This window comes from Pleuronectes platessa, chromosome 4 (genome assembly GCF_947347685.1).
Source record: "Pleuronectes platessa chromosome 4, fPlePla1.1, whole genome shotgun sequence".
Lineage (NCBI taxonomy): Eukaryota > Metazoa > Chordata > Actinopteri > Pleuronectiformes > Pleuronectidae > Pleuronectes > Pleuronectes platessa.
The window spans coordinates 3,617,146-3,644,001 of record NC_070629.1 but is presented as its reverse complement, the minus strand read 5'-3'; the positions used below and the strand labels follow the sequence as shown (position 1 = coordinate 3,644,001).

The 26,856-nt window shown below is 40.5% G+C and overlaps 2 protein-coding genes across 3 annotated transcripts; both read left to right on the top strand.

Annotated features, from left to right (window-relative positions):
* Positions 1-456: 456 nt before the first annotated feature.
* On the top strand, positions 457-4,854 carry fgf17 (fibroblast growth factor 17). Its single transcript, XM_053421230.1, has 5 exons — positions 457-488; positions 583-619; positions 872-1,049; positions 2,788-2,894; positions 4,412-4,854. Exons 1-5 carry the CDS (start codon positions 457-459, stop codon positions 4,700-4,702), a joined length of 645 nt encoding a protein of 214 aa, XP_053277205.1. The 3' UTR covers positions 4,703-4,854.
* Positions 4,855-6,916: 2,062 nt separating this feature from the next.
* On the top strand, positions 6,917-26,588 carry fkbp15b (FKBP prolyl isomerase family member 15b). 2 transcript variants are annotated; one of them, XM_053420492.1, is made up of 29 exons: positions 6,917-7,086; positions 10,023-10,126; positions 10,211-10,289; positions 10,498-10,567; positions 10,658-10,732; positions 11,466-11,564; positions 11,752-11,901; positions 12,013-12,081; positions 12,365-12,508; positions 12,660-12,802; positions 12,898-12,946; positions 13,055-13,171; positions 14,479-14,560; positions 14,686-14,777; positions 14,876-14,960; positions 15,293-15,402; positions 15,494-15,592; positions 15,741-15,835; positions 16,532-16,634; positions 18,794-18,965; positions 19,723-19,859; positions 21,029-21,184; positions 21,765-21,917; positions 22,233-22,325; positions 22,497-22,610; positions 23,629-23,736; positions 24,014-24,666; positions 25,800-25,908; positions 26,115-26,588. In XM_053420492.1, exons 1-29 carry the CDS (start codon positions 7,037-7,039, stop codon positions 26,193-26,195), a joined length of 3,591 nt encoding a protein of 1,196 aa, XP_053276467.1. In that variant the 5' UTR covers positions 6,917-7,036; the 3' UTR covers positions 26,196-26,588. The 2 variants fall into 2 exon arrangements, with proteins under 2 accessions (XP_053276467.1, XP_053276468.1); XM_053420493.1 differs by lacking the exon at positions 25,800-25,908.
* Positions 26,589-26,856: the final 268 nt, after the last annotated feature.

Below are 26,856 nucleotides of genomic sequence, written 5' to 3'. Positions count from 1 at the left end.
CATCGTTAGGGGTCTTGGTGCTGTGCCCACCCACAGAAGGGAGATTTCAGGGAGGGACTTTGCCTCTCAACATTTAACCAGTGAGCAGCCTGATCCCGGAGAGGCAGAGGGCTTTTCAAAACCTGGAATTAACCGGAGCAGAGCTGCACAGAGCCGGGAAGCGCTCACGTTTGAACCCCCAGTGATGCGCAGGCTTTCTGTTTCTAATGGATGTACCTGGGTGTGATGCACAGCGCGGATCTGTAGAGGAGCTCTTCACCACTCAGTCAGCTGGACCAGGGGGTTTGGTGGCCTGCATGTGAAGGGACATAACTCCGCGGTGGTTCAACCAGAGACTCTGTTGGTGTGGATGGACAGGTCACAAGTGCATACGCAACTGTGTGGCAGCACCGCTGGATTTACGCACCGCATCCAACTTGGACTATCTGCCTCTTGTCGGGTGAAATAAGAAGGAGGATGTATGGAATAAACCAGCGCTGTATTTACATGTAAGTCGTCGGATAAAGCTGTAGAATGAAATAGTCTGATTTTCTAATTTACTCAAATATAATAACATCTCTCCATGTTTTCTTGCCCCTGCAGATCATTTCACTTTTTCGTGCTGTGGTGCCATGCTCAGGTAAGAACTAAATTCTGAATGACACTATTAAAAGTAATCTGCTAAAGTACGATTTAAAAAACTATTGGAATTGAAAAGAAAGTTGGTTTTAAGTTGTGATATCTCATTGTGTAGTAGATATTGTTAACTTTATTTGTCTGATGGGGAGATTCCTCTTCGTACACCCTGTCTTGTAAAATTGGCTATATACTAATTTATCTCAGATTAGACAGAAAAAGAATTATGTATTTTATTTTTCCCTGTACATGAAAGGGGGAGAATCACCCGTCTCCTAATTTTAAGCAGTATGTGAGGACGCAGGGCGCAGTGACGGACCAGCTGAGCCGCAGACAGATCAGGGTGTACCAGCTCTACAGCCGCACCAGCGGGAAACACGTCCAGATTCAGGGCAAACGGGTCACCGCTACCGCTGAGGATGGAAACATGTACGGTAAGAGCTGACCCGAGGCCCGCTGCTGGCCCTGCAACACATGTGGCTGTGGTTGTAGCTTTTGCCACGGAGCTGTACTTATTAACAGAGATGATCCTTCAGCAATATTTTCATTAGAGGCATTCACCACTGGAGGTCTGCACGGCAGAGAACACAATTAGTTTTTTAATGGTAGCTAAAGCAGTCCCATGCAATTCCCATCCTCCACCATGGCATTGAGCTAAGCATCCAATTTTCTGAATAATAAGAAAATGTATCACTGATCTCTGAAAAACACAGAAGACGTTTAAAGGCAATTAATCTGTGAAAATGTCCACAAATCCCCAAGAATTTCTGCATGGATAATTAGGAGATAGCCAAAATATATATTTTTCTTGTTGAAATCAGATGGGAATTAATCATTCTTTGTACTTAATTTTTAGGGAAATTCTATCGGTAGGTAACATCAATATATATTTATAGTAACAGTTTACACTTTGATTCATGTTGTACCAACATATGCTTTGTCATTGCGGCCACCATCTTTGTCTTGGGTTGGAAATGTGGTCACACCATTCAAACCTTTTTTTATCATGCAACAAACTGAATATTTTTTTCATCATGATAGTTAGATGAGTCCGCTTGGGATTTGTGTTCGTCATGTGTGGGACTTCAGAGAGTTTAAAAGCGTGGTAATTATTTTTCAGAGAGTCAGATGCTTAGGTCTGACTGAGAGGCACAACTGAGGCTAGTCTGGACTGGTATTTATCTTTTATAAACTGTGCATATTGGCAACTTCAAATCTGCAGGGAAACCTGTTGCATGTTGAGAGTCTAGGCTTTACAAAGATTGTGATTTTTGAAAGACATTTGTCACATGAAAATGGGTCATGCAGTAAAAGACAAACATAGAAATGTTTAAAGTTTCTTTAGAGAAGGGATCAAATGTCATGTTTCGGTCCCTGACACTGGGCACAAAGCCTCTGCTGGGGACTGATGTCCTCAGGCACAACCAGCAGTTTCACCTCCTACCTGCGTGTCCCTCTGTGAGGTGTTTTCAGGCCTATATGTTAATTCAGCCTCCCTGCTGTAACCATGAATCCATCGTCTGGCGAGTTAGCGGCTGATTAGGGCAAGTCCTTTGTCTCCATAGCCCCAATACACAAGGCTGTTGTAATGCCCAATGACTGTAATTAACTGCAGGACAGAATCAGTTGAGAATGTATATTCTGCTGCCAATACAACTCTTTAATGTTCAGTCATCCGCTCACTGATGATTTGTTTAGTCTTTCAGCATGGAGTTAAATTGAGGAGGGTTACCTGCATTCCCAAAGCAGGTCGATACTGTTGGTTTCAGCCCAGCAGAGCTATTGTCTAATGATAACAATTTAATATACAAGGGATAACAAGCATAACAAGTAAATTTGATCTACTAACAGGTAACACAACAAGTAACAGCTTTACAGAATCTCAAATGCTCAAATAAGCTTAAATGAACAAACAACAGACCAGAAACAAGGTTTATGTCTGACACGTTGCACTAAAGTATAAAATTGTGGATCTTCACTTTGGAGCCTTAGTGTCCATAAAAACAGATTGCAGCCTACAGTCAGAATTCTGTTTATTCATCAGTGGAACTACATGTTTCAATGTGTAGTTTTGGCTTTACATACATGCATGGAACTCTTAAAATGACAAACTGATCATTAAAATAAAATGATTTCATGGATTCTGGTGTAACTTGACCTTCTTTTCTGCAGCTCGCCTGTTTGTTGAGACGGACACGTTTGGCAGTCGCGTGAGGATAAGAGGAGCAGAAAGTGGGCGCTACCTCTGCATGAACCGGAAGGGTAAACTTGTTGGAAAGGTACAATATATATTCCTTTATCTTTTTTAATTGACAAACAGAGTTAACTTTGATGTTAGTTAGCATGGATCAGTTTGGAATCATTGCTGTGGTAAAATAAAGTTAAAATAAGTAAAAGTAATTACAATGTTATAGTAAGATAATATTAAAAAGCCAAATTCTATTGTTGCAAGCTAGAATTGTGTCAAATAATCTGAACCACCTTTGAAAACACCTTCAAACTTCACACTGCCAGGCAGATAAAATGTAGACAGAGGATGTAAACACAGTATGATCAGTGTTTCTTACAGTTCCAGCCAAAGAACACAGACATGACTCACTTGTCTTAATCCATTCAAGAGCTAGTTCCTCTTTAGAAGACATATAATCTGTGCTCGGCGTCAGTTTATCAGATCTCACATCCACTAAAATACACACTGCAGCTCCGATATGAAAGCCTCAGTCCATTGTCATTGTAGTGTCCTAACATGTCAGTCACCCCAGGACATGATGTGATGGGAAAAAAGGAATCCTCTGAGAAGTGAGGGATTGTCGCTCCGCCTTAGAGCCACAGCTGACAGCATTGAGGGGAAAGTACAAACCCCTCATGCTGTGTATTTGGTCATGAGTCAACTCTCCATTTCCTTCATGGAAATGGAAAAGATGGGTCCACATATCTGGCTGACACGAAAACGTACAAATCTATGTCTCCTCTTGGTTAAGAGGTGTTGAAGGCGCGGCTGCTCGAATGTCTGTTAGAAAGACTAAACACGACACAGAACACAAGTCAAGAGGAAATTACTTTTTCATTGGATCTGCTTAAATGATAACAAACCACTGACATGTGGCTGTCACAATTTTTCTGCAACCATACCTTTTACAGAGGTTGCCTGTTATCGACATTTCATAAAACAACTTTAGCACATAAAGTTAGTTATCATTGGATTCATATTTTATTACTTAACAGGAGTTAACTGAAATTACAAGTTAAATGAGGAGATCGATACCACTCTCAGGTCTGAATATAAGTTATGAGGTACAGCAGCCTCTTAGCTTAGCTTAGCATAAAGATTAGGAAAACACTAGACTGACACACCGACCTTGTTGTTCAATATGTAAAAGCAGCTAAGGTTGTGGTTGTGCAGCAGAATTATGAACCAAGTTGTTGAAAGAAGTGATATATTTAATCTTTTAATTTGTGAGCCTTGTACCTTTGCTCTGAGCCAGTGTACTACACAAACTTACTGCTTGTTATAGGTTCATATTTATTGATAGATATTAGTCAAAAAAGGAAGAAGAAAGAATATGATATCTACCCTCTCAAACATTGCACAGATTGTACACACAGCTTTAACATGAAGGAAAAAATCTGAATTGACCATTGGCTTATTATAGATCATATGACTTTGGTAATATAGTTATTTATAGTAAGTGATCCTTTTGTTTGATGTGTATATGAACAAACAAAACATATATGTTTCATGCTTTGCAAGGCTGTCCATGTTTAACATAAGGAACCATTCTCTCTCCTCATGCAGCCCAATGGTCGGAGCAGGGATTGTATCTTCACAGAGATAGTGCTGGAGAACAATTACACGGCGTTCCAGAATGCCAAGTATGAGGGCTGGTATGTGGCCTTCACCAGGAAAGGGAGGCCCATCAAAGCCTCCAGGACGAGGCAGAACCAGAGAGAGGTCCATTTCATCAAGAGGCTACACACGGGCCCCCCTCCCTTCCCCAACACGAACCAAAGCAAACACTTTGAGTTCATCCGATTTCCGTCCACACGTCGAGCGAAGCGGAACAGGAAATCACATACCTCTTCTTAACACGCAGCAAAAGACATGGACTGATACCAGCTGTGAAATAGGAAGAAACAGATGCAATTTTATTTTTGTATATTTTTGATAGGTAAGCAATGGTGAAAATGCCATAAATGTAGAGTAATATTGCTGTAAAATGGTCACGTGTAAATACTGAAAGAGAGTAAAGCAGATGGATTATATTTAATTGTTCCTTGTGTAAGTGTTGTCTGGGGGGGGGGGGGGGGGGGGGGGACTGTTCAGGACGAAGGGGGGTTTAATAACAAAGTGGAGCATGACAGAGACATTATTTTCACCTAATGCATTAAGGGGTAAATATATTGTTCAGATGAAAAGAATGACCTAAGGATTTAACATTCTGCATGATCAGTGAACTACATTACAATGGAAATGTATCTTTGTCTGATGCTTTACAAGACAGTCCACATTGTTCAATGCAGGGGGAAAACAAAATGAAATTAAAATCTCATCTGACATGAAATGATGAAAAAAGGACATGAAATATGTAAAATCTTCCAAGCTGATACTGCAGGTGCATCAGAGAAAGAAAGCTACACAGTCACATGGAGTGATTATAATAATCAACGTTAGAAATAGCAGCTTCAAATTATCATCTATGTGCAAGGGCTAGGGGGAACCCCATGGTGGTGCTAGAGACTATGAGGATTTATACTCCGTGCATCCAATATAGCTCATGGAAAGTTAATACTTGATGAGATATTTCAGTCTGGAGCAAAGTGGTGGACTAAAATTAATGAGTGGTACATATAAACTATAAGTCATTCAGAAAAGAATGAGCTCACAATGAAATTACAACACATTACAGTGAGGGCAGCGGTGATGGCACAGTTGGCCTGGACCAACAGCGGCAATGATGCTGGATCTGCTGCACGCCAACGCAAGAATCGGGGAGGAGAAAACACTGGAATGAGATGTTGTTTTGCTCAGGACCATCTTGGTGGGTGGGTGGGCATTGGAATGGTTGATGGAAAAAAGACAAGGGCAGGGTGGGATGAGTCCGGGTCACACATCAACAACCCATGCAACAGTTGTGGAGCTCATTCAAACGACGATGCGTGTGTCACATGTCAGATTAGACTGTATTAGATATATGTGTTGTCAGGACCGACACTATGTTATGACCTATCAAAATGTTATTTGGAGTTCAGCCAACTAATATTAATCTTTAAATAAACTTGGCAAAGACAGAGGACATGAGCCTCAGACTGACTTACCACTGACTGCAGGAAACATGGCTGTGAATGTAATGAGATCTATTTTTACCACAATGACAGGAAAATATTTGATAGCAGGTTGGTGGGAGCACATCACCTGATACTGTTTCTAATCGCACACGAAGTATAAATATCTTTACCTCTTATCTAATTTATCTTTGATTATTCGATTTAATGGGTCCTAATATTAAGTTTTGGAAAATGACGTGACCCTAGGCAATTTCATCAGACTGGAACTCAAATTGAGAAGAATCTGACTCATCGTCCCACTGAGGAACTATCTTTAATTAGCTATTGTGTATCCAGGGAACCTCTGTTGTTATTATCATTCCCTCTATTCGCTCCTATTATTTCTGTGTGAGTTGCTGTGTGTGAGTATACACACCACCAATGGATAAAATCTGAAATAGTGGTCAAAACAAATCAACAAGGGTGCCTGTGACATGTCCGGCATTATAAGACAGACATAGAAGAGTAAAATAACAAATCAAAAAGTAGACATGGAAAATTTGCACTGACAAAATAGCCTTAACAAAGAGATGTTTAGTCTGGTCATGTTGAATCATTTACAGCCACATAAAGGCTGTGTCCAAAATCTCTGATGGTCTTCTACATAGATGTCCCAAAACAGTGAGGTAGTGAATGAGTGGAATGAAGTAACCAAACTTACTTCATTCCATTATCTTCTTCTGATTTCTACCCCTGAGTTTGATTTCCTTTAGAATTTACTTCAGATATTAGTCATAGTAGATTTGCTTATGACACTCACTCTTCATCCCACACAAATACATTCCCTCCTCCTCTAAGCTCATGTGTGAGGTCAGAGGTCAGGGTTGACAGAAGGAGAGTCACTTGATGACTGCAACACTTTTGATGACCTGTGCTTCCTCAGGATAAAACTCTCCCCTGTGTGGTTCATGTCCTGTAATAGTCGTTGGCGCCCCCCAGCGGCAGTCATCGGTGATTACACCCGGATCAGGTGGAATGTCAGCTGATCCCACCACAAACAGGAAGTGACAGTTCAACAGTCTGCTCATAGGAAAACAGCTAATTCACTTGTGCTATTGTTTTATTGAAGAAGAGAAGGCGCTGGACTCGAGAGAGGATGTTCGTCGGAGACGATGAAGAAGGAGACTTTTTGTCTCCGTCAGGAGGGTGCGTTTGTTTATGTGTATTTACCCACCATGCTCATTATCTTAGCCTATGGGCTAACTAGCTTGCCTCATTTAGCTAGGGTTAGCTTTGCTAGTTGATGAGCCACATTTCACTTTAAATTGAAATGTAAAGATGATTTCGACTCCCTCGGTAAGTAGTACTGTTTCAGAGGACTAAAGCCGAGGCCAGTCAATTCAGCTTACACTGTTGGCATGAATTGATTCACTAGATGTTTTTGACGTGCCTTTGTTATGTCTGTAATTCTGTTGAATCACTTCAGACAGATAACGCAGTATAAAGACAAAGTCTGTGTGTAATTAGACTCCTGACATTCATTCTGCTTGGTGAGAAGCCCCCCCCCCCCCACTAACCTGCAGGAGATATGAATATAGTTGAAAGCTAATTTCTAGTTCCAGGACTGATGACATGTCCAAGTCAGTGTTTTTAACAGCAGCCAACTTGACAGAAACAGTATTGAACACATGTGTTTTTAATCTCATTCATTCAGCCTCTGCACCTGAACAGAACCTTCATTTATATCATTAGTAACAACTGTGTTTACTGTGTCATGTCAAAATGGCTGCGGGGAAAAAAACGTGTATTAAGAGGATTAGGTCTGTGAAAAACCAAACAGTGGCTTATTATATCAGATATATTTAAACACTGATCTCATATCCACCACATCTCTGGTCCCCTGATCACAGGCTTCCCCTCACCCTGTAGTGTGCGCAGTAGTTTGTATGAATGAGGCTTCTTAGACTGTCATGTTCACGTTTGATTTCCCACAGTGCTGACTTGAATGTGTCGGGGTTATTCTCCACCTTGGGCTAATTAAACTAGCCTGACTTCTATTGCAGCTGTGATCACTTGATGGGACCTAGAGACATGACAATACAATAGGTGTACTGTGTCATTCCACATCTTGCCCTAGCTTTAAATAGAGTAATACTATTGTTATTAATTGTGCATTCACTTGCTCCTCAGAAAGCCCTATTTCCCTGTGATGTGAAGTCATTATTCCAACTTTGGTGCGTTCATGTGCTTTGAAATCAGAATGTGGAAAAGAACCCAGATGCTGTAAACAAAATGTGTTTATTTATTTTTACAAAACTCAAATCTCTTACAACATGCATAATCAGGAAGAGCAATGAAAAAGTCAGGCGTACAGATGATTTATAATGTCTGCACATTTCGTATTGATGGTGCTAGATGCTTGTGAGAGATGGATGTTAAAAAAATACATTAAAAGATATTATTTAGAGCTGATTGTAAAATTAGATTATAAGTGAAGATGTCAGCAGCTCTTGAACTCGTGCACCAACATTTTTCATCTATCTGAGTTGATATTCTGACTTCAAATGGCGTTCAAATAGATTTGCCCAGTCTGAAACTGAGTGATTTTTCTTACACACATGAATGCACATTTAAAGTGTAAAATGAGTTTTGTTATATTAATGTGAGCTGAACAGGCTGCAGCAGGTTTGCAGTTGTGTGATCATGAGTCTGTCGTCCTCTATCGTGATTGTGGACGTTTGTATCAGAGTTTCCATCTCAGTTACACCTCTTTTCAAACTGTGATCTATTTGTCACAATACAGACTCTCATACTTATTATAAACCTCAACTCACTGTTATCTGCCATTCAGTTCGAGCTATTCATTGCAGCTTTGCCCCATTCTCAGGCTGACCAATGAGTTGTACTCTTTGCCACTGTGTGTGTGAGCTGGGGGACTAAACAACCAGTGTAGGGCCTGGCCAAGAGGGAGGAGTGGTCTGGCGGCTAATTCCTCTCACATGCTGCTTGTTAGACGAGGAAGGAGAAAGCCTCGACCACAGCCCATCTCTGCTCAGCGGAGACCCAACACTAAGTCGGAGGTCCCCACTTTCTTCTGCTATGCTGTTGAATCTACCATGTTGGTGTGACTGAACTGAGAGATCAGGGGGGGCTCAGGTCAGAAGCGTGGAATGATTATCAGAAGGATTTTGACTAGCACATGCCAATAGCTCCACCTCATCCCAGCTCCTTGCCGTTGGAGATGAGGGCCTCAAGGCTTTCAACATGTCATTCCTAGGAGATGCCAGTGATTACAAGTGGAAGGAGTTCCAGGGGTCAGTACGAGGCAGCTGGGCAGTTTTGGAAACCAGGAAAACTCTGAACTATTGGTCTCATCTTGAATGTTGCGACAATGTTACAGCATGCTATGGTCTTGTTGGAGCTCAACATGTAGATATTTATTTGATTCGCTGTTGATATATTTTTCAAGCAAAAACATTTTTCCTCAAGTGTACAAATTTTCTCCTTTTAGTTTTGGAATCAGTGTAAGACATAAATCCTAAGTATGCAAGCTCACTTTTGTCTTTGAAAACTGTAGTTTGACAAAAAAAATATCTTATTGCATGGTCTATTAACCAGTTTATCGGAGCATCTCACACTAATTGTTTTCTGTATATGGAGTTATCTTAGTTGTGACGGAGCATGTCACGTAGCTGCATCGTGCTGGACAGGCTCCACAATTTGAACACATCTTCTTTGTCTCTGGAAAATTGCAATGGCCATTTTTCAAGAATGACATTTCGACATCTCTATAGACTTAATGATTCATCATTTATCAAAATAAAAAAAGAACTGACCAGTTAATGAAAAACAATAACATTGCTAGATTGAAGTTCTGCTGTTTTTGTGGCAGGCAGATACGATAACTTCTGAAATCCCCCAAAAGTGGATGAATGGTCAGTATTAGCAGCTTTTACCTTGTGTTAGGGAACAAGCCTGACTCAAGAGTCAGTGCTGTTTAAAAAGTCACGAATTATACCTCAGGGCATTTTTACTCTGCATGTAATCATTCAGTTCAACATACGTAAGCAGATCATACCAGATCATACGTCTAATTGCAGGTAGACATAGATGATCTTTACTGTCGCTTCTTCTCTTTGCAGGGCTAAGTTGGCCTCCCTGTTTGGTCTAGATCAGGAGTCCAGTCAGGGGAACGAGTCATTTCAATATACAGCTCCCAAACAGCCCAGGAAGAGCTCCACTCCAGGTAGGATCATCACAAATAGACAAAAGTGAATAATTTTTTTTACAAGGATGAGGATTTAAAGTGAATATTTCTGTCTGTTCATAGTGCCAGCCTCCCAGAAACAAGCTTCACCATCTGGAGCCCCAGCTGTGTTATTTGCCACAGCCGTCCAAGCCTTCAGATAGTGAGCACCCTGTTTTTTTATTGAACGTCATTTCTGATATTGTTCGAATTTGTTTTAAATGTAAAAAGTCAATGGGCTGCAAATATTCACTCCACATAAAGAAACGTTTTTTACAAAGCTGAAGATTTGATGGTAATTTCCAGAAATCAATCTGCCGAATCATCTTATGTCAAGTCAAAAGCTTTTCCACCATTTTTGTCTTGCACAGTATTAACGGACAGTATGTGAAGCAGGGCAAGCTGGGAGCAGCCGCACTGGGCAACCATACAACAAAAGAGGTTGGAGATTTGCTAACTGGTCACTTGTTTGAGATTACTGGATGGCTTTGGAGTTTTGTGAATAATACTCCTCATCTTTCATTTCTACAGTACAAACTGCTTCTGTACTTGAGCCAACAGAAACAAGTGACTACTGCCAAGATTCACATGGGCTTTGTTTTCACGGTGAGTGAACACACAGACTTAAGTACATACGGACAAACAGATAATGGGATGCATCAAAGTAATATCATGCTTTGCCGATTAGTCTTTCATAAAGTTGGGAAGGTTACAAAGTATCGAAGTACATTTGAATAATTTGTAGGTGTGAAAATGCATCAACACTGAGCAAAGACCTAAGTTTGTGTACATGTTTTTAGATAGGTATAAATCACCTTTGTAATGTTGCACTGACAGATTGTTTTATTGTAGTACTCTGTGCCGTATTCAGCACTTTAGTGTAAAAACTGTATATTTGACAGATAAAGGAAATGAGACCTTCATCCTAGACAAATTCATCATAAACATTATGAGCTTTTAATTCTGTCTCTCAATATTATATCAGTTCCTGCTCTGCAGGATTATTATCTGAATAGGAAATAAAATTCTTTAAATGTGAGGATTTTTTTGGTCAAACTTATAAACTTGTCAAAATAATTACAATTAAGCATGAACAAAGTCTATGTCACACTGTAGCTTGAATATTAGGTTGTCCTTGTGTTCCTGTGTTTATTTGCTGGTAAACACAGCAACAGAAACCAAAAATGAAAGGGCATGAGGCAATAGATTTCTCCTCCATAGAAAGCAAGTTGCTTTGTAAATTAGCTGATCATTTTGGAAAACTGATACACTGTGAACTAAAGTTTCCGTCGTCATGTCTGTTCTATGTTCATGACCACACGTTCTTTTGCTCCTGCAGGTACAACCTAACCATTATTGCACTTTTTATGATGACCAGAGGCAGAACTGGTCCCTGATGTTTGAATCAGAGAAAGCTTCATCAGACTTCTGCAAGGAGGTGAGTGACACAGGAGCAGAGCTACAGCTGTTAGTCAAATACAGATTTTATTTGATTAACAGAGCGAGGATGTGTTGATGGAACAAGGTCCACAAGTTTCAGGATTGATCCTTAAAGGCCCTTTATCAGTCCAACATATTCAGGATTCAAGGTCTCACCAGAACTTACTTTCTTTTTTGTTCACTAGGTATGCTTAGCAAAAGTGAACAGTGCAGCCTCTTTAGATGCTGTGGTGGTTCAGGATCTGAGTCTTGGGGAGGGCCAGGGGGTGGAGAATGGAGACTCCCTGGAGGTGGTGTACACAGGCTGGCTCCTGCAGAACCATACCATCGGACAGGTCACACAGCTCCACCGTTGTAGATTAATTTGCCATTATTTTGTCTCCAGTTCTTGTGAATTTTCTGGACATGTGAAGCTCAACTTACACCTTTTTCAAATATAATTTTAGATGTTTGACTCCAACCAGAACAAAGACAAGCTGCTCCGACTGAAAATTGGAGCTGGAAAAGTGATTAAAGTGAGTCAGAATATTATAACTGAATAAGAAAAGCAGCTTCAGTCCCTTCCTCACGACAAACCATTAAAAAAATATAATTCCTGAAAATATTCCTAATGATTTATTTTACTTCTTGTGCATATTTATACATTTAATTTCAATCTATTATGTTTATTTATTAACCTTTTTAATTAATAATTTTTCAACACAGGGTTTTTAAATAAACTTTCCTAGCCTCAAATGATATTATATTATCACGTTCTTTCCTCCTTATCGCTCTGCCTCTCCTTCTCTGTGTGAACAGGGCTGGGAGGAAGGGATGCTGGGGATGAAGAAGGCAGGCCACCGCCTGATTGTCATCCCACCGAACCTTGCTTACGGATCCAAAGGAGTCCCGAACTGCGTCCCGGCTAACAGCACTCTTATTTTTGAAGCAGAACTTCGGCGGGTAACATCCACTGAGCAGTCTTTGTATTTGATTGCCTCGTCTACTCTAGTAGTTAACCTTCTCCAACGTCACAGATGACTCTGATGTCACATTAATCATGTCTACTTTACATCGATAAAGTGAAAAATATTCCTCTTGATATGTGCTTTAGGTGAAGTTTGCCAAGGACAGTGGCTCTGATCGGGCCAGTGCCAGCTCCAGAGACTCTGCTGCTCCTTCCCCAGCTCCCAGTGTGGAGAATCTGACCGCAGAGTCTGCAGTACAGATGACTGTCTCAGGCCCAGGCAGACCAGGGTGAGTTAGGCAATAGCTAACAGCATTTTCCTTAACTTTTAACATGTAGCCTGGTTTGTCTCTGACCTTTCGTCTTTTATATTGTTTTTTTCCAGGGAGCCCCAACTTCGTGCAAAGTCAAACTCTCTCAGTGAACAGCTGGCAGTAAGCACCATCACTGCTTTTCTTTCCCTCTCAATGATGCATTTAAAACAAATAATTTGATGCAGTTATTTCACAGCTGAGTTGTGTAATTTTCTTTTTAAACTTCAGAATCCAGATGCTTCTAAAGCCAAGCTGATTTCTCGCATGGCAAAGATGGGTCAGCCCATGTTGCCCTTTCTGACAGGAGTGGCCAGCCAGCCTGAATCCAGTGACTCTGAGCTTGAGGTGGGAATGTATATAATGTGTTTTTTATCTGAAGATCTTAAAAGGGAAAAAAGGTGATACTATGTGTTTTTTCTTATTGATAAAAAAAACATGAGAAATCTGTTTGTATTTAAAGCCTGATACAGTATATCTTACTCATCTTAGCCATAGAACACAATTGTTTTTCAAAAACTGTTAAAAACTCATCAGTGAGCCACAGTGCTGTAAATGTCAAAATAGTTGTTGAGCTTTATGGAATTATCTAGCCTTTAAAAACAAACCACTCATTTGTGAGCCACATGATCTATTTCTCCATTAGTAACCAATAGCTTCTGGGCTGATGCCACAGAAAGTGTTGAGATTACTGCTGGTTTGGGTCTTTTTATCGGCCATATTAATTGCTGACACAAAGAAAAATATAGCTGGAAGCCTTGGAATCATCATAGAAAATACCAGCTCCCATATACAGAAAAGCTCAAGGTGTAAAAGGAATAATCCTTCATCATAGCAAAAGTCAGCTGAGCCCATCAGCTGCATCAGGTGAAGTTTTGCTCAGAAAATAAAAAGAATCGTAACAGTTTTCAGTTTTGGCCTTCAACAAAATAAACATCAAACACACCAAACATAAAAGGGTAGCTTTCAAATTTTAATTAGTTTAAATTTTGAATGTGCTGAAATGAAAAGCTACAAAAAGGATTGTGGTACAAAGGTATTTACTTTACTCCCTTTACAAAGAAACTGTTGAATGGTTGATGGATCGCTTAGTTTTTTTTTCAGTTCAATTATATATTAAACATAAAAAATATGATAAAATATTAAATTCTTCAAGTATACTTAAAGCGTAAAGGTATTCAAATTTAAATTATATAATGGAAATATGCATAACTTCACATGTTGCTGAATGGTCGACTTCAGATTATATGATATTTTATTTGGTTATTATCAATAGATTATCATAGTTGTTATTGATATTTGTGGTAATCTATGAGTGGACAAACGGTTTCAGTACAACCAGCAATAATCTTTTCCCAGCAGATATTTTGACTTGGAAAAACATATGCTATCTATCCAAGCATTAGTAAGCTTCAACAATGAGCCAGCAAGTAGAATACAATGGCTCTTAGAGCTTTTCTCAGCGACATCAGAAAAAAATTAACTATTTATTTGAAAGTATGAAGATGTTTCCCCTGATTTAAAAAAAGTTTTCCAGATAAAAAAACACAGTTCACACATTTTGTTATTTATCAGAGAGGAAAGCCAAAAAATGACAAAAAATCTCTAACATCTGGTATGTTAGTAAGTTTCTCCCACTCTGCGTTGATCTCCAGGACACCAGTGGCAGCAGAGTGAAGGATCGGCCTTTAGCTTCATCTCCAGTGCAGATCTCCACTGCTCCAGATTCAGCACATGGTTAGCTTCTTCTTATTCCTCATATATGCATTCATCCTGGATTTCAAAGGAAAGAATTTCTTATGTTGGTATACAGCATGTTGCTTGGTACTTGACCTAAATTCTCTCTCTCTCCCCCCCCCCAGTACATCCTCATCCTCACACTGCTCCAGCTTCTACCTTACTTCCTGTTATGACCACTGTTGCCCCGCACCCTGGCAGCAACCATGCCTTTCAGGTGAGTTTTCATCACATTTCTTACCAACATTTCAACAGTATGGAAATGACACAATGAAATCAAACCTGGTAATATCAGTGCACCATGTTGTTTCGTAGCCCTACTACAATCAGACCTCTATGGCTCCGTCTCAGCTGCAGCCTTTTGGTCAGGTTTACCCTGCACAGAGTGTCCCATATACAGGTAAGAGCATTCATTTCAATCACAAGGAAGCCATTATGATCAAACCAAGACTGTTGGGTCTGTTACACAAATATTTGTTTAGAGCAAATAAAACCTTTAATTAATAAAGATTAATAATCATCTGCACTTCCCCCCGTAGCATAAAAATAAAGCAAACATATCGCAGATATACATGGAAGAGGAAAGCTTTATGATCTATACTGCAGGCAGCCACCAGAGGGCGATCAAGATGATTTGACTTCACCTTTGGGGAGCTTTAATATCGTTCATTGTCATAGACAGAGTCCAATGTTTCAGCCACATTACACTCAGGATTTTGTTGTCTACTCCAGGCTCCAGTGATGTGACTTCCTTCTTGATGACTGAAGCACGCCAGCACAACACAGAAATCCGGTTATCTGTTGGAAGAGTGGCAGATAAAGTAGATCAACTGGCCTCAAAGGTAACAAAAGTACATGTGCAAGAATAAGTTGAAGATGTACTTTTAACAGAAAGCACATACACATGGTTCTTGTCTCATTTAACTTCAACAGATAGATGACCTTCAAAGACAGGGAAGTGTTCCAATGGGTGTTTCTAGTATGTCGATGGAAACCTCCATGATCGTGCACAACATCCAAAGAATTGTGCAGGTACACACCTGAAAATACTGCATCACAAGACTTTGCTCCTTGCATTTTTTCATCAGCTCTTTTTTAACACTAACATTGATTGTCTCATCTTTCAGTGTGCTGGGACGCTTTATTCAAATCAATCTGAAAACTCTTATTTTGTCTCTAGGAAAATGAATGTTTAAAAAAGGAAGTCTTTGACAAAAGCTCTCGCATTGAAGAGCAAAATCGAAAGATTGGGGAGCTCATTAACCAGAACCAGAGGTGAGTCAGAAAAGACAAATGGTCACATTTATTGTTGACCAGAACATCATTGTTTCACATCATCATGAACAGAAATATAAATTATCTTTCTTTCATGTTTGGATAAAATAATGATCAAATTCCAAAATGAATTTAATCTTTTAAACACACATTAATATCTCATACAATTTCCAATGAAAATATTGCTGGATAGTGTACTTAAAATCTGTGGATTAAAACCCCTAACTGATATAACTAGAAGGGCACTCAACAGACCCATTATGAAGCCACATTTAAACTCACTAATACCATTTATTTGGATCTGCACCAAATTGAGCACTGCACTCATAAATATATAAAAATATATATAAATATCAGTCCCCTAAACATACTGGATATTTTTTCATCTAGATCTTTGTGTTGAAGAACGCCCTATCTCTCAACAATGTGAATACAAATCCTGGATCCACCCCCTGATCTAGAGCCACACCAAAATGAGAAGTTACATGCTACCACTTCCAGGAGTTTTTGCGTAATCCTTCCAACTGACAAAACAATTTTACTTAGCTCAAAACATAGCTTGCTTGGTGGAGGTAACGATTATGATTTTATCTTTGTGTACTTAATGTACTTACTGAGTTTTCTGCTGGCCAGTATCTGATCTTGTATTAAAATAGTGTGAGGTCAATGAAATATGGAATTGCTGTGCTTGTTCAGGTACATGGAGCAGAGTAACCTGCTGCAGGAACAGAGAAACGACTCCCTTAAGTCGTCCAGTGAACACAACCAGGCCAGAATTCTACAGGCTGAGCAAGACAAGGTGAGCGTCTGGCTCTAGTGCTGAACAGGGGAATTACTAATCCTTCAGATGGATAATACTCTCTTTCACTGCATTGTTTTTCAGAGGATAATTGTGTGTGATGCACACACATCATCACATACTTTATATAGTGTTGTGCTTGTGCCTTCAGACTGTAAACATTTTCCACATATCACGGAGGAAGATTCATCCTGTCACTGAGTTTCAAATGCTGTATGTTTGAGGTAGATTAGAAACAGTCCCATGGAACATTGTCCTGTTGGAAGTAGCCATAAAATGATGGGACACTGTGTCCATGAAGGGATGAACAAGGTCACTAACAAGCCATGTTTGATTGGTAAGGGATTAAGACCTAAAAATGTGTCAAGAACATCATCATACCACCAGCAGTAGTCTGGACTGTTGACACATCCAGATTGTGACTCTGCCATCGGCTACCTAAGCAGAAATTTAGATTCATCAGTCTTCAACTGTCCAGTGTTGCTGAGTCTGTGTCACTGCAGCCTCACATTTCTATTCTTGGCTGACAGAAGAGGGACCTGACATGGTCTCTGCTGTACATCATCCACCCCGAGGTTCGACACATTCATTCCTAGAGGTTTATCTGCTCACCACAGTTGTACAGAGGGATTGCCTCTGTTACTGTAGCCTTTCTGTTAACTGCAACCAGTCTGACCATTCTCCTCTGACTCGCTCATCAACACTGAACTGCTGCTCTCTTGATGGCTTTGTTATTGGTTCCATTCTGAGTGAAAAACACAACAGTCTCTCACAAAACTCAAACCAACAATCATGTCACATCTAGTCACTGAGTTCACAGGTTGTCATCATTCTGATGTTTGATGTGAACATGAACTGGAGCTCCAGACCTGTATCTGCAGAATGTTTAACACTAAGCAGGTAGGTATTCCTAATGAAGTTCTGAGCTGAAAGCAAAGAAACAGATGTAAAGTGGGTGCAGGGGCTATAAATTGTAGTTTGGTGGGAGGGGTATATAATAAGTAAAATGTATAATCCTGGCCTGTGGTGGAGGCTGCACTAAGACCTCCTTTAAATATCCCCCGACCCTCAGTGTATGGCCTTATGATTGCCTGTGTGCGTGTATGGGATGTAGTTTAGCACCCACCCTGCCTGGGGTCTTAAAAGGTTGACGAGGGCAATACAGGCTACTAGTCTATATACACTGGGCGTGATGGGTAGTGGTTAGAGATGAGGGGACGAGAACAACCGAAACAAATCCAAACTATGCTTTATTTCCCTCATGTGTCAATAACAGGTTTTAACCTCTTTTATTCATATTTTGAGACGGGCACGAATTATCATATTTGGGGATTATCATAAAGAGATAAGGTTTGGTATTTTCTCAAGTATATGATGTCTGTTTCCAATAACAATCTGATACTAATACTAAGGACTCTAATCTTTGCCAATTGCTCTCTTCCTGGTATTTTGTACTGCTGAGGAAAATCTAGCATTTACTACTCTCTCTTCTCAGCCTGCACTGCCTCAGGACCTGGGCTCTGGCCAGGTGAGCCTGTTTTCCTCTGTGTACTGCTACCAGACCAGGGTCAAACAGTATTTGCAAAGTAAGAAACACATTTGAATGGCGTAACTTCTCCAAAGGTTTACTCAGGAAGAAAAACATGCTCTTTGTGACCAATATAGTTGAAATGATTTATTTACATGGAGCAAAAACACACAAGTCCTTGAGTAATGGTCAGTCCACAAGTCACAAGTCACCTCCCCTCGCTGCCAGAAAGTTTATATTCTTTGCAATCATTTCAAATTCACTTTGCCATTCTGGGACCAAACCACTGATCTGATAATCTTGTCTGCCCCGATTACCGCCCAGATCAAAACATGCTGCTCAAAATACTTAGTATTATGTGCAACTACTTTTTGACCCAGGTCTAACTGCTTTCACTGGAATAATGAGTTCACCATTCATTTGCATTTTAACAAAATTTCCTATTTTCTTATTCTGGTCCATGTCCTTTCCCATTAGTCATTACTCTGTTTTTCTTCCACAGGTTCATGCTGATCACACCACTCACCAGTAGCCACTCATCCAGGCACTCAATGTTTAGCTACACTGTCTGTTTGTGCTCTGTGATTTACTATAGCTTCTCACTGCCGCTGTCCTCCTGTGTCCCCATCAGGTTCGTCTGACGGAGGATCTAGCTTCATCCACAGCCCGGCTGTCAGAGCTGCAGCTGGAAGCTTCTTCCCACCAGCAGAAGGCTGTTGAGCTGCAGAGTAAACTGACCTCAGTGCTGCTGGACACTGAGAGCCAGGGCAAGCGCATCACTGCCCTGGAAACACAACTGGAAGGTTTGTCTATTATTATTATTATTATTATTATGATAAAAAATTATGATTAAATTGAAAGTTTCAAACAATATTTTGCCGCAGCTCCACTTTTTTCAGTCTCTGCACCAATTTCCCAGGTTAAAAGTTACATTTAACTTAAACTAATGCAACAGTCTTTTTCTGAAGAGTTTAGTATATGAATGGTTTTTTCGAGAGGAATTCAACACCAAAAACGACTTCATCAAACTTACATACTACAGTGGCAACAGGACTGTATGTGGTTACACTTATTAATAGTTTACCATTTGCCCAGTTCTCCATATGTGTTTAAAAAATCCTGATATATAATCTCTTAGCAAACCAAAGCAACCCAGTTAATGATTTTAAAAGCTCAGTAGTTTCCTAAAGCTGCTTTTCACTTTAGTTTTTGGCTTTTTACTGGTTTACTCACACATGAGGAGGAGGTGTGGAACAATTTGTTGAGACTATTTTTAGCAGCAGATTAATCCACATTTTGTGCTTTATTTGTGGCAAGATAGTTTTTGCGGGGTTTGATCATATCAGCATTTTTCTGTTGATGCCTTGAAGGAAAATTAGTTGAGGTATGTGGCTTTGTGAGATTTCTTGGTCATGATCTAAGTAACAGATTATAATTGATACCCGTTTTAACAAGCATAAGAACACTTTGCTTTAATAGCACAAAGTATCCTGGAACATAAAAGGCTAAGGACTTTGTGAAAAAATAATGATGCAACAAAGCTATGTTTATGTGGTTCAGAGCTGAGTGAGACAGCAGAGAGGACACAGGCCCAATACCGCTCAGAGAGGCAAAAACGCAAAGAGACAGAGCTGAGGGTCAACAACACGGAGGAGGAGCTGCAGGACCTAAGGAGTGATAAAGAAGGTCTAGAACGAGTAAGTTTACTTCTTGTTCATGTTCCTCTTCCTCTTACTGTGGTCGGGGTTTAAGAGGAATTTGCACCTTTTTAAGTCCTATGAGGCAAATTGTGATTTGTGAATATCGGCTATATAGATAAAATTGGATTGATTGTTTAATAAAAAGTAATCACATGCCGACCTGAATAGAATGTTATCACTTAAACTCATAATGTGGCTCAGTAGTGTATGGTCTCCACGTACCTGTATGCACTCCCAACAACGTGTGGGCATGCTCCTGATGAGTCTGCAGATGGTGTCCTGGGGGAACTCCTCCCACACCTGGATCAGGGCATCATGTCTGACAATTGCTCTAAGGATTACATCCCGGTACCTAACAAAAATGTTTGGCCATGACATGGAGGTCTGTGCAATATGCCTTCCCAGACCATCACTGACCCACCGCCAAATCGGTCATGCTGTATGATGTTATAGGAAGCATGACGTTCACCACAGGGTCTCCAGACTCTTTAATGCCTGTCACATGTGCTCATTGTGAACTGGCTCTCATCTTTGAAGAGAAAGGGGCGGACCTGGTGTCCATTTCTGTCACTTTGGTCAGAAACATGCTCACCAGTAGCCTGCTGATGGTCATTTTGTGGGGCTCTGGCAGCGCTCCTCCTGTTTCTCCTCGCACGAAGGAGCAGATACTGGTCCTGCTGCTGGGTTGATGCCCTTCTACGCCTCTGTCCAGCTCTCCTTGTGTAAATGCCAGTCTCCTGGTGTCTCCGCCATGCTCTTGAGATTGTGCTGGGAGAGAAAGCAAACCTTCTTTTGACCTTATGGATGTGCCATCCTGGAGGAGCTGGACTACCTGTGAAACCTGATCAGGCTGCAGGTACTGCCTCATGCTACCAGTAGTGACAAGGACACTAGCAGAAAACAAAACTAAAGAAGAATCATTCAGGAGGGATAAGGAGAGAGCAGCTTTCTGTGGCCACCACATGCAAAACCATTCCCTTTTGGGGGTTGTCTTGCTTTTGCCTCTCCATTGCACCTGTTGTCATTTTAATTTGCACCAAAGCTGGGGAAATTGATTCACATCATTCAGATTAATATCCCTGAAGTTGATCTGACTTGGTTTTATACGGTGATGATTAAGTGTTCCCTTTTTTTGTCATGTATAATCTATTTCTGCCCTTTTTAAGACACTTTTGGAAAGGAAGAAGAAGTGGCAGGCCGAGCGTCAACGTCGGGACGAGGAGGTGGAGGAGCTCCGCAAGAGCAGCCAGCAGGAGCTGGACAACCTCCGAGCTCAACTTCGCAAGGCCAGGACCAGCACTGACAATGCTGCATCTGAGCAGGTAACATTCAATGATAGGATACTGTAGGAGCATGAATGATGATGATATGGTTGAATAACCTGCACTTTGTCTTCTTGCTGAAATCCCTATCTTTAATCTTCTGAATTCAAAGACAAGGGTCCACATTGTTAACATTGCATTACAAATATCTATTTGGCAATATATCTTCGTCCTAATTAATTAGATATGATTATCCATATGCTGGCATCATATATAGATATTTAGTTATTTAGTTTAGCTTGGACTTTTGCCACTTTCTGTCTGTTTTACATTGCAATTTTGTCATATGGGCCAAATGATAAGTTACAGTGTGATTACTACTAAGATTTGATGTTCTTTTTACATGTTTCATCTCAGTTTGTGTCTGTAAAACTGGCACCAAATCACAATGAATGAATACACAAAGCCTGCTCTTTATCCTCTTTTGGGCATTATCTATTTTTTTCAATTATCACAGAATAGCTAGACCGTGATATTATCGTTATCGTTGGCTGTGTGTCGCGTATCGTATCCTGAGATACCCTTGGATTCCCACCCCTACATCAGACCACTGATGGAACACTTCCTGTATGTTTTGCAGTTGTCTCAGCTGCAGGCTGAGCTTGAGGAGGACTGGAAGGGGAAGTATGAACACATGTTGGCGTCTGTTAAAGAGCAGCACAGGAGAGATCTGGCTGAACTTACAGAGCAGAGAGGTGCTCTGCAGGACAAGTTAACCCAGCTACAGGAAAAGGTACGCAAGCCTGTCTTGATGCAACTTGTTCGGTCATAACCATTGTAAACATTTACAATATGAAACCATTACTTGCAATGTTCAGTTCTACCTCGCTTCTTGCCCAATGACAGCTGGGATGGGTTCCAGGGTTTTACTAAATTGTCCTGTAATTGAGATTTTTGATGAGAGGTTTTCACTCAAAAATATTCAGGTTTTTGCAGCTTATAGTGTCTTTTTAAAATTCAGTAGAGTTGAAGTTGAGTTATATAGTGTGATCAATGTGAATACATGATGTTTTATTACCTTGCTTTTGGACCTTTTTGCTCTCAATAGTTTACTCATCTGAAGCAGTCAAGGGATTCGGAAAAGCAAATTTTGCTCCAGCACAACGGGCAGACTGAGGAGCTGCAGGCCCTTCAGGAAAAAGTAAGAATGAATGACTCGTCAGCTGATCCCTCTTAATACGTTAAATGATCGCCATTGCCAGGGAATGATGTCAGGGATGTCACTGGACTTTTGCAAAACATCCCTATTAGCCTCTCTAGAGACACACATTCACACACACAAAAGCAATCACTGTATGTTATTGTCTTTAAGTACACAGCCTTGGAGCAGCAAGCAGGAGCTGTAAGGGAGAAGCTTGAAAATAAAATGGCTGAATTGGAGAAGAAACTGGCAGAGCAGGAGAGTTCGGGAGACACTGCAACAGAGGTGAGGAGTCCTAGGTGGCAAAGATCACCGTTGATGTGTTGGTCACTGATATTTTTGTGGTCATTCTTACCAAGGCTACCTACAGCACACTTGGAAATATAATATCCGTTATAGGCAGCTATGGTAGAGTTGGTGAGAAAAATGGCCAATCACATTCTCGTCTCTCAACCCCTTTAACATGTGTACACCATATTAACATTACTGATTATAAGGTTATGGCTATAATTTAAATTCATGTTTGAATTCTCTTGGACATGTTGATGATTTTACAATCAACATGTTTTTCAAATGCAATAGTACAGATGGTAGGGATGATACATTGATCCCTTAATATAGAGACATAACTACTCTTCAGTTTTTTATGTTTGATTATCTTTAGTTCTGATGTCGTTTTAGTCTAGATTTGTATATTTGAATAATACCTGACAATCCAGAGTGATCCACAAATACATTATTTTTTAAGATAACAGTCTTTTATTATTGTGTTCTCAGTACAGACATCTGTTAATCTTTATTCTGTTTGTCTCGCTTTAACGCCATGATCACAACACAACCTCTTTCTAAACATGATCACATGTCATGCAGCATGTTTGAAATTGTGTTTGAAAAATGTTTAAAACTGAAGATATGAAGAAAACATGAAGGGGGATATGTGATATAACAGAGGTTTCACCAAATAAAGTGACTAGAATGTTATGGAACAAAGCGTTGCCCAAAAGACAAATTAATGGTACACAGACTGCAAAGTGCCCTTCTTATGAACACAGTGCAAGGTTGAGTCACCAAGATACCAAACCAGCACAGTAGAGGAAATATCCACAGTGCATTGCAGGAGCTTTTCAGTTTACCTCAGTGTGCCAGTGTTTTGCACAACCAGTTCTGCCTACTGCAGCTCAGAGCTGTGGCGCAACTGTACTGAAGGTTGATAATTGATTTCTATAGAATTTCACTGCTGTTAATGTGCCTTGACTTATCATTTCTGAGCAATAAAAGTAAGGCCATCTGTGTGTATCTGCAGGTGAAGCGTGTGATGAACGGAGTGTTTCATTCTCTGCGAGCGGAATTTGACCTCAGTGAATCTTACTCAGGCCAGGCTGTGCTGGGGGTGATTGTCAGCACCATCAAGGTAGGTTAAACAATTAAAATACCCAAGCAGTCTTTATGTGGCAGTCAGGAAGGTTGACTAAGTACATTTACTAAATGGACAATGTAAGGATGGAAATTAGTGTCTCTTTCCAATTCAATGTGTCCTAGCTACTTCCAGCTTCCTAAACCAAGTGAAACTTGATGGTATTGGCTGTGATGGAGTTGGTTGACACTCACTGTTTGACTTTGTACAACAGAATATGTGCTAAGCATCTTTTGATTCAATCTTCAATCGTGTGGACTTGTCTTCTCCTTAGAATGTAACTCTACAGCTGCTCAGTGGCACACAAGGATCTTCTTACCTTCCTAAGAAGGAAGAGGATGCTGAGGAACAGGAGGAAGAAGCAAGTGACGATGTGAAACAAAGAGAGGAGAAACCTCGTCGGAATGTGAATGGAGAGAGACATGTCAAAGAGGAAGAAAAGGAAGAAGAACATGAGGCTGAGTTGAATTCTCACCATGTCAGTGAGACTCAAATGAATCAGGACATTGGGCATGAGGAGACAGAGACATCAACTGAATCAAAGACACAAAGCCAAACTGAGACATTACAGGCCACTGATCTCCATCCAGTTTCATTCAGTGAAGGGTCACTTCAGGAGCCAGCGGAAGAAGCAGCAGCAGCAGCAGCAGCGGAGAGTGAAGGACAGCAGGAGCAGGGAGAACCCCCTGTTCCTGAAAGTCCAACAGAGTCCAGAGACTCCAACAAATCTGCACAACCAGATGATGGATCTGATCAGAGTTCAGCTCCTGACGATGGACAGGAAAGTGCTGCAGAGAGCATTTGGGTGGACAAGGAGAACGTGGACAATAGAGAGCATGTAGAAGAAAAGAATGCTGCTCCTGAGGAATCTTTTGGACCCCCAGTGAAACCACCTCCACCACCAGACACAATTCAGAAGAGCTCACGGTGAGTTGGAACATGAACGCTTACTAATACTGCACATTGATCTTAGATGTCACTAAAATTAGATGAATATTCACTCAGACCAAAGTCTGGTTTCCAGTGGTTCCAGGAGAATAACTGATGGGAAGGAGGCGATGCAGCATCCTATATAATACATGAATATATATACTTTATGATAACACAACAATAGCGACACTAGCACACAAACAATTCCAGGAGGACATTGATGTGGCCCAGGAGTCCACCAAGCCATAATTTCCAAATTCTTCTGATTGATCGTTTCAGTCCTGTATCTGTCATTATCATTAACATAAAACACCAAGGAGTAAGGTCCATTAGCTTTTTTTAAGTTTCCGACTGAACTTTTTGAACAAAACAGGAACATTTTCTCCTGTTCCAGTTTCATGTTATATCAATATGAGTCTCCAGATTATTATTGTCCTGATTAGTCCGATTTTAAATAAGCTGAATCTTCTGTTCAGGGGTGAGAAGGACTAGAGTTGGAATACTCATCATATACAGATGAGAGGCTCTTGTGTCCCAACCTGTTTATATGCGCAGTGGAGTAAGAAACATTTTAATTATTAATAATTACAAAGTTGTGTTACTGTGCAGCACTTTCAAGCTGAGAACACTTAGCAATCTTAGTTGATACACCTCACAACACTGCATTAGATTTATTTTTTATCACAGCATTATTGAAAGCACCACGAAGTTTGGAACTGGTTTTCTTCCCACTGCAGAACCAAACAGCTGCTGCCAGATCTAAAAGTTTACAAATCTCCAAGCTGAGCTGAGAAGAGCTGATCAGAAACCAGCAGCAGCAGCCAATGAATCTGAAAAAAAACGTTGACTGTGATTAGGAAGCCATTAAATAACATGTTTGCTATTTGCCCACTGTCAGATTTCATCTTGAGGGCCATAACTTTACTTTTAGTATCTAGATTACAATTGTAACATATATGCCCCCCACCCTCCACCCCAACATCTGTTCTCATGTACATGTGTATTCCTTCAAACTAACGGTCTGTCTCTCAACTCCGGTTTCTTTCTTCATCCCCATGTTCCTCTTCTCATTCTGCTTCACCGTGTATTTGTACCCCTCGTCCTCGGCTCTTTCTCTACTAATCTCTCAGCCTGACTGAGGGAATTAGTGAGAAAAATGGAACGGAGCCATTTTTCCAGATCACGGCTCCTGCCAAACCCCCCGCAGCAGCCAGCGAGGAGGAAGAGGAGGATGAGATGGTAAGGGAGGATCTGTAGAGTTCGATCAAAGCTCTCAGATTTGATTCTGCAACTGCCTCACCCCCCTACTCCCCAGCTCTCCCCTTGTCTTTTGTCTCCATGTGAACTCAGTCAGGGAATTTTTTTATCGCCTCAAAAAAACGTAAACATCTATCAACAACATTTTGGACGGCATTCAATTTTTTATTTATCTCGCTTGTGTCCAGAGCTTGAAGGGCCGTCCACCACCCGCCCCTCTGTTTGGTGAAGAGGAGGATGACGACGATGATCTGGACTGGCTGAACTGAGATGGAACCAGAATAATTAAATTTTGCGTCTTAATTTCTGACTCTACAAAAATCAGACGCAGGTTTTTGACCTGCTGTTTGTGCCTGGTGGAGCAGTCAAGATGAACGTCTGCACGTCTGAGTCATGTCGAACCACGATCTGATGCTGCAGTTATGGTTGGAATATGAAGTCTGAAAAACATGATTAATAATGCCACATATGTTATTGATGCAATTTAATACCAATCCTTTACATGGCACTGTAGCAAATGAGTTTGTTGAATCAGCAGTAATCCTCATCATCATACTGTACCATGTTTTTTAATAATTAGCTTGCTGCTTTAAGAGTAGAACTTTTACACGGTTTTGCTGACCTGAAATTGATTCAAGGAAATAAATAGCATTTATCTTTTCTTCTTCTGTTTTGTTGTGCGTGTTCTATCAGTTCTCTCTCTGATAATTAATCATTTGTGTTAAGTGATCAGCCTTAAATACTGAACATGGACTACGTTGTCAGGGAAACAAAGTGCCATTCATTGGTCAACTAATTCAACAGTTTATAAAATATGGTGTACTTTTTTGTGTTGGGATTTCTGCCAAAGACCAGCAGGGGGTGCTCGAGACCCTAGCAAAAGTTACTCTGTTGCTGAGCAACAGTAGCACCAACCACGAACAGTACCAC

Excerpts from the sequence above, each read along its gene's own strand:
- fgf17 (XM_053421230.1), top strand. The coding sequence starts at position 457 with ATGTATGGAATAAACCAGCGCTGTATTTACAT. Across the intron at positions 489-582 it reads AACCAGCGCTGTATTTACAT|ATCATTTCACTTTTTCGTGC; the intron begins GTAAGTCGTCGG and ends TTGCCCCTGCAG. Across the intron at positions 1,050-2,787 it reads TGAGGATGGAAACATGTACG|CTCGCCTGTTTGTTGAGACG; the intron begins GTAAGAGCTGAC and ends TCTTTTCTGCAG.
- fkbp15b (XM_053420492.1), top strand. The coding sequence starts at position 7,037 with ATGTTCGTCGGAGACGATGAAGAAGGAGACTTTTTGTCTCCGTCAGGA. Across the intron at positions 11,565-11,751 it reads CATCAGACTTCTGCAAGGAG|GTATGCTTAGCAAAAGTGAA; the intron begins GTGAGTGACACA and ends TTTGTTCACTAG. Across the intron at positions 18,966-19,722 it reads CCTGGAAACACAACTGGAAG|AGCTGAGTGAGACAGCAGAG; the intron begins GTTTGTCTATTA and ends TATGTGGTTCAG.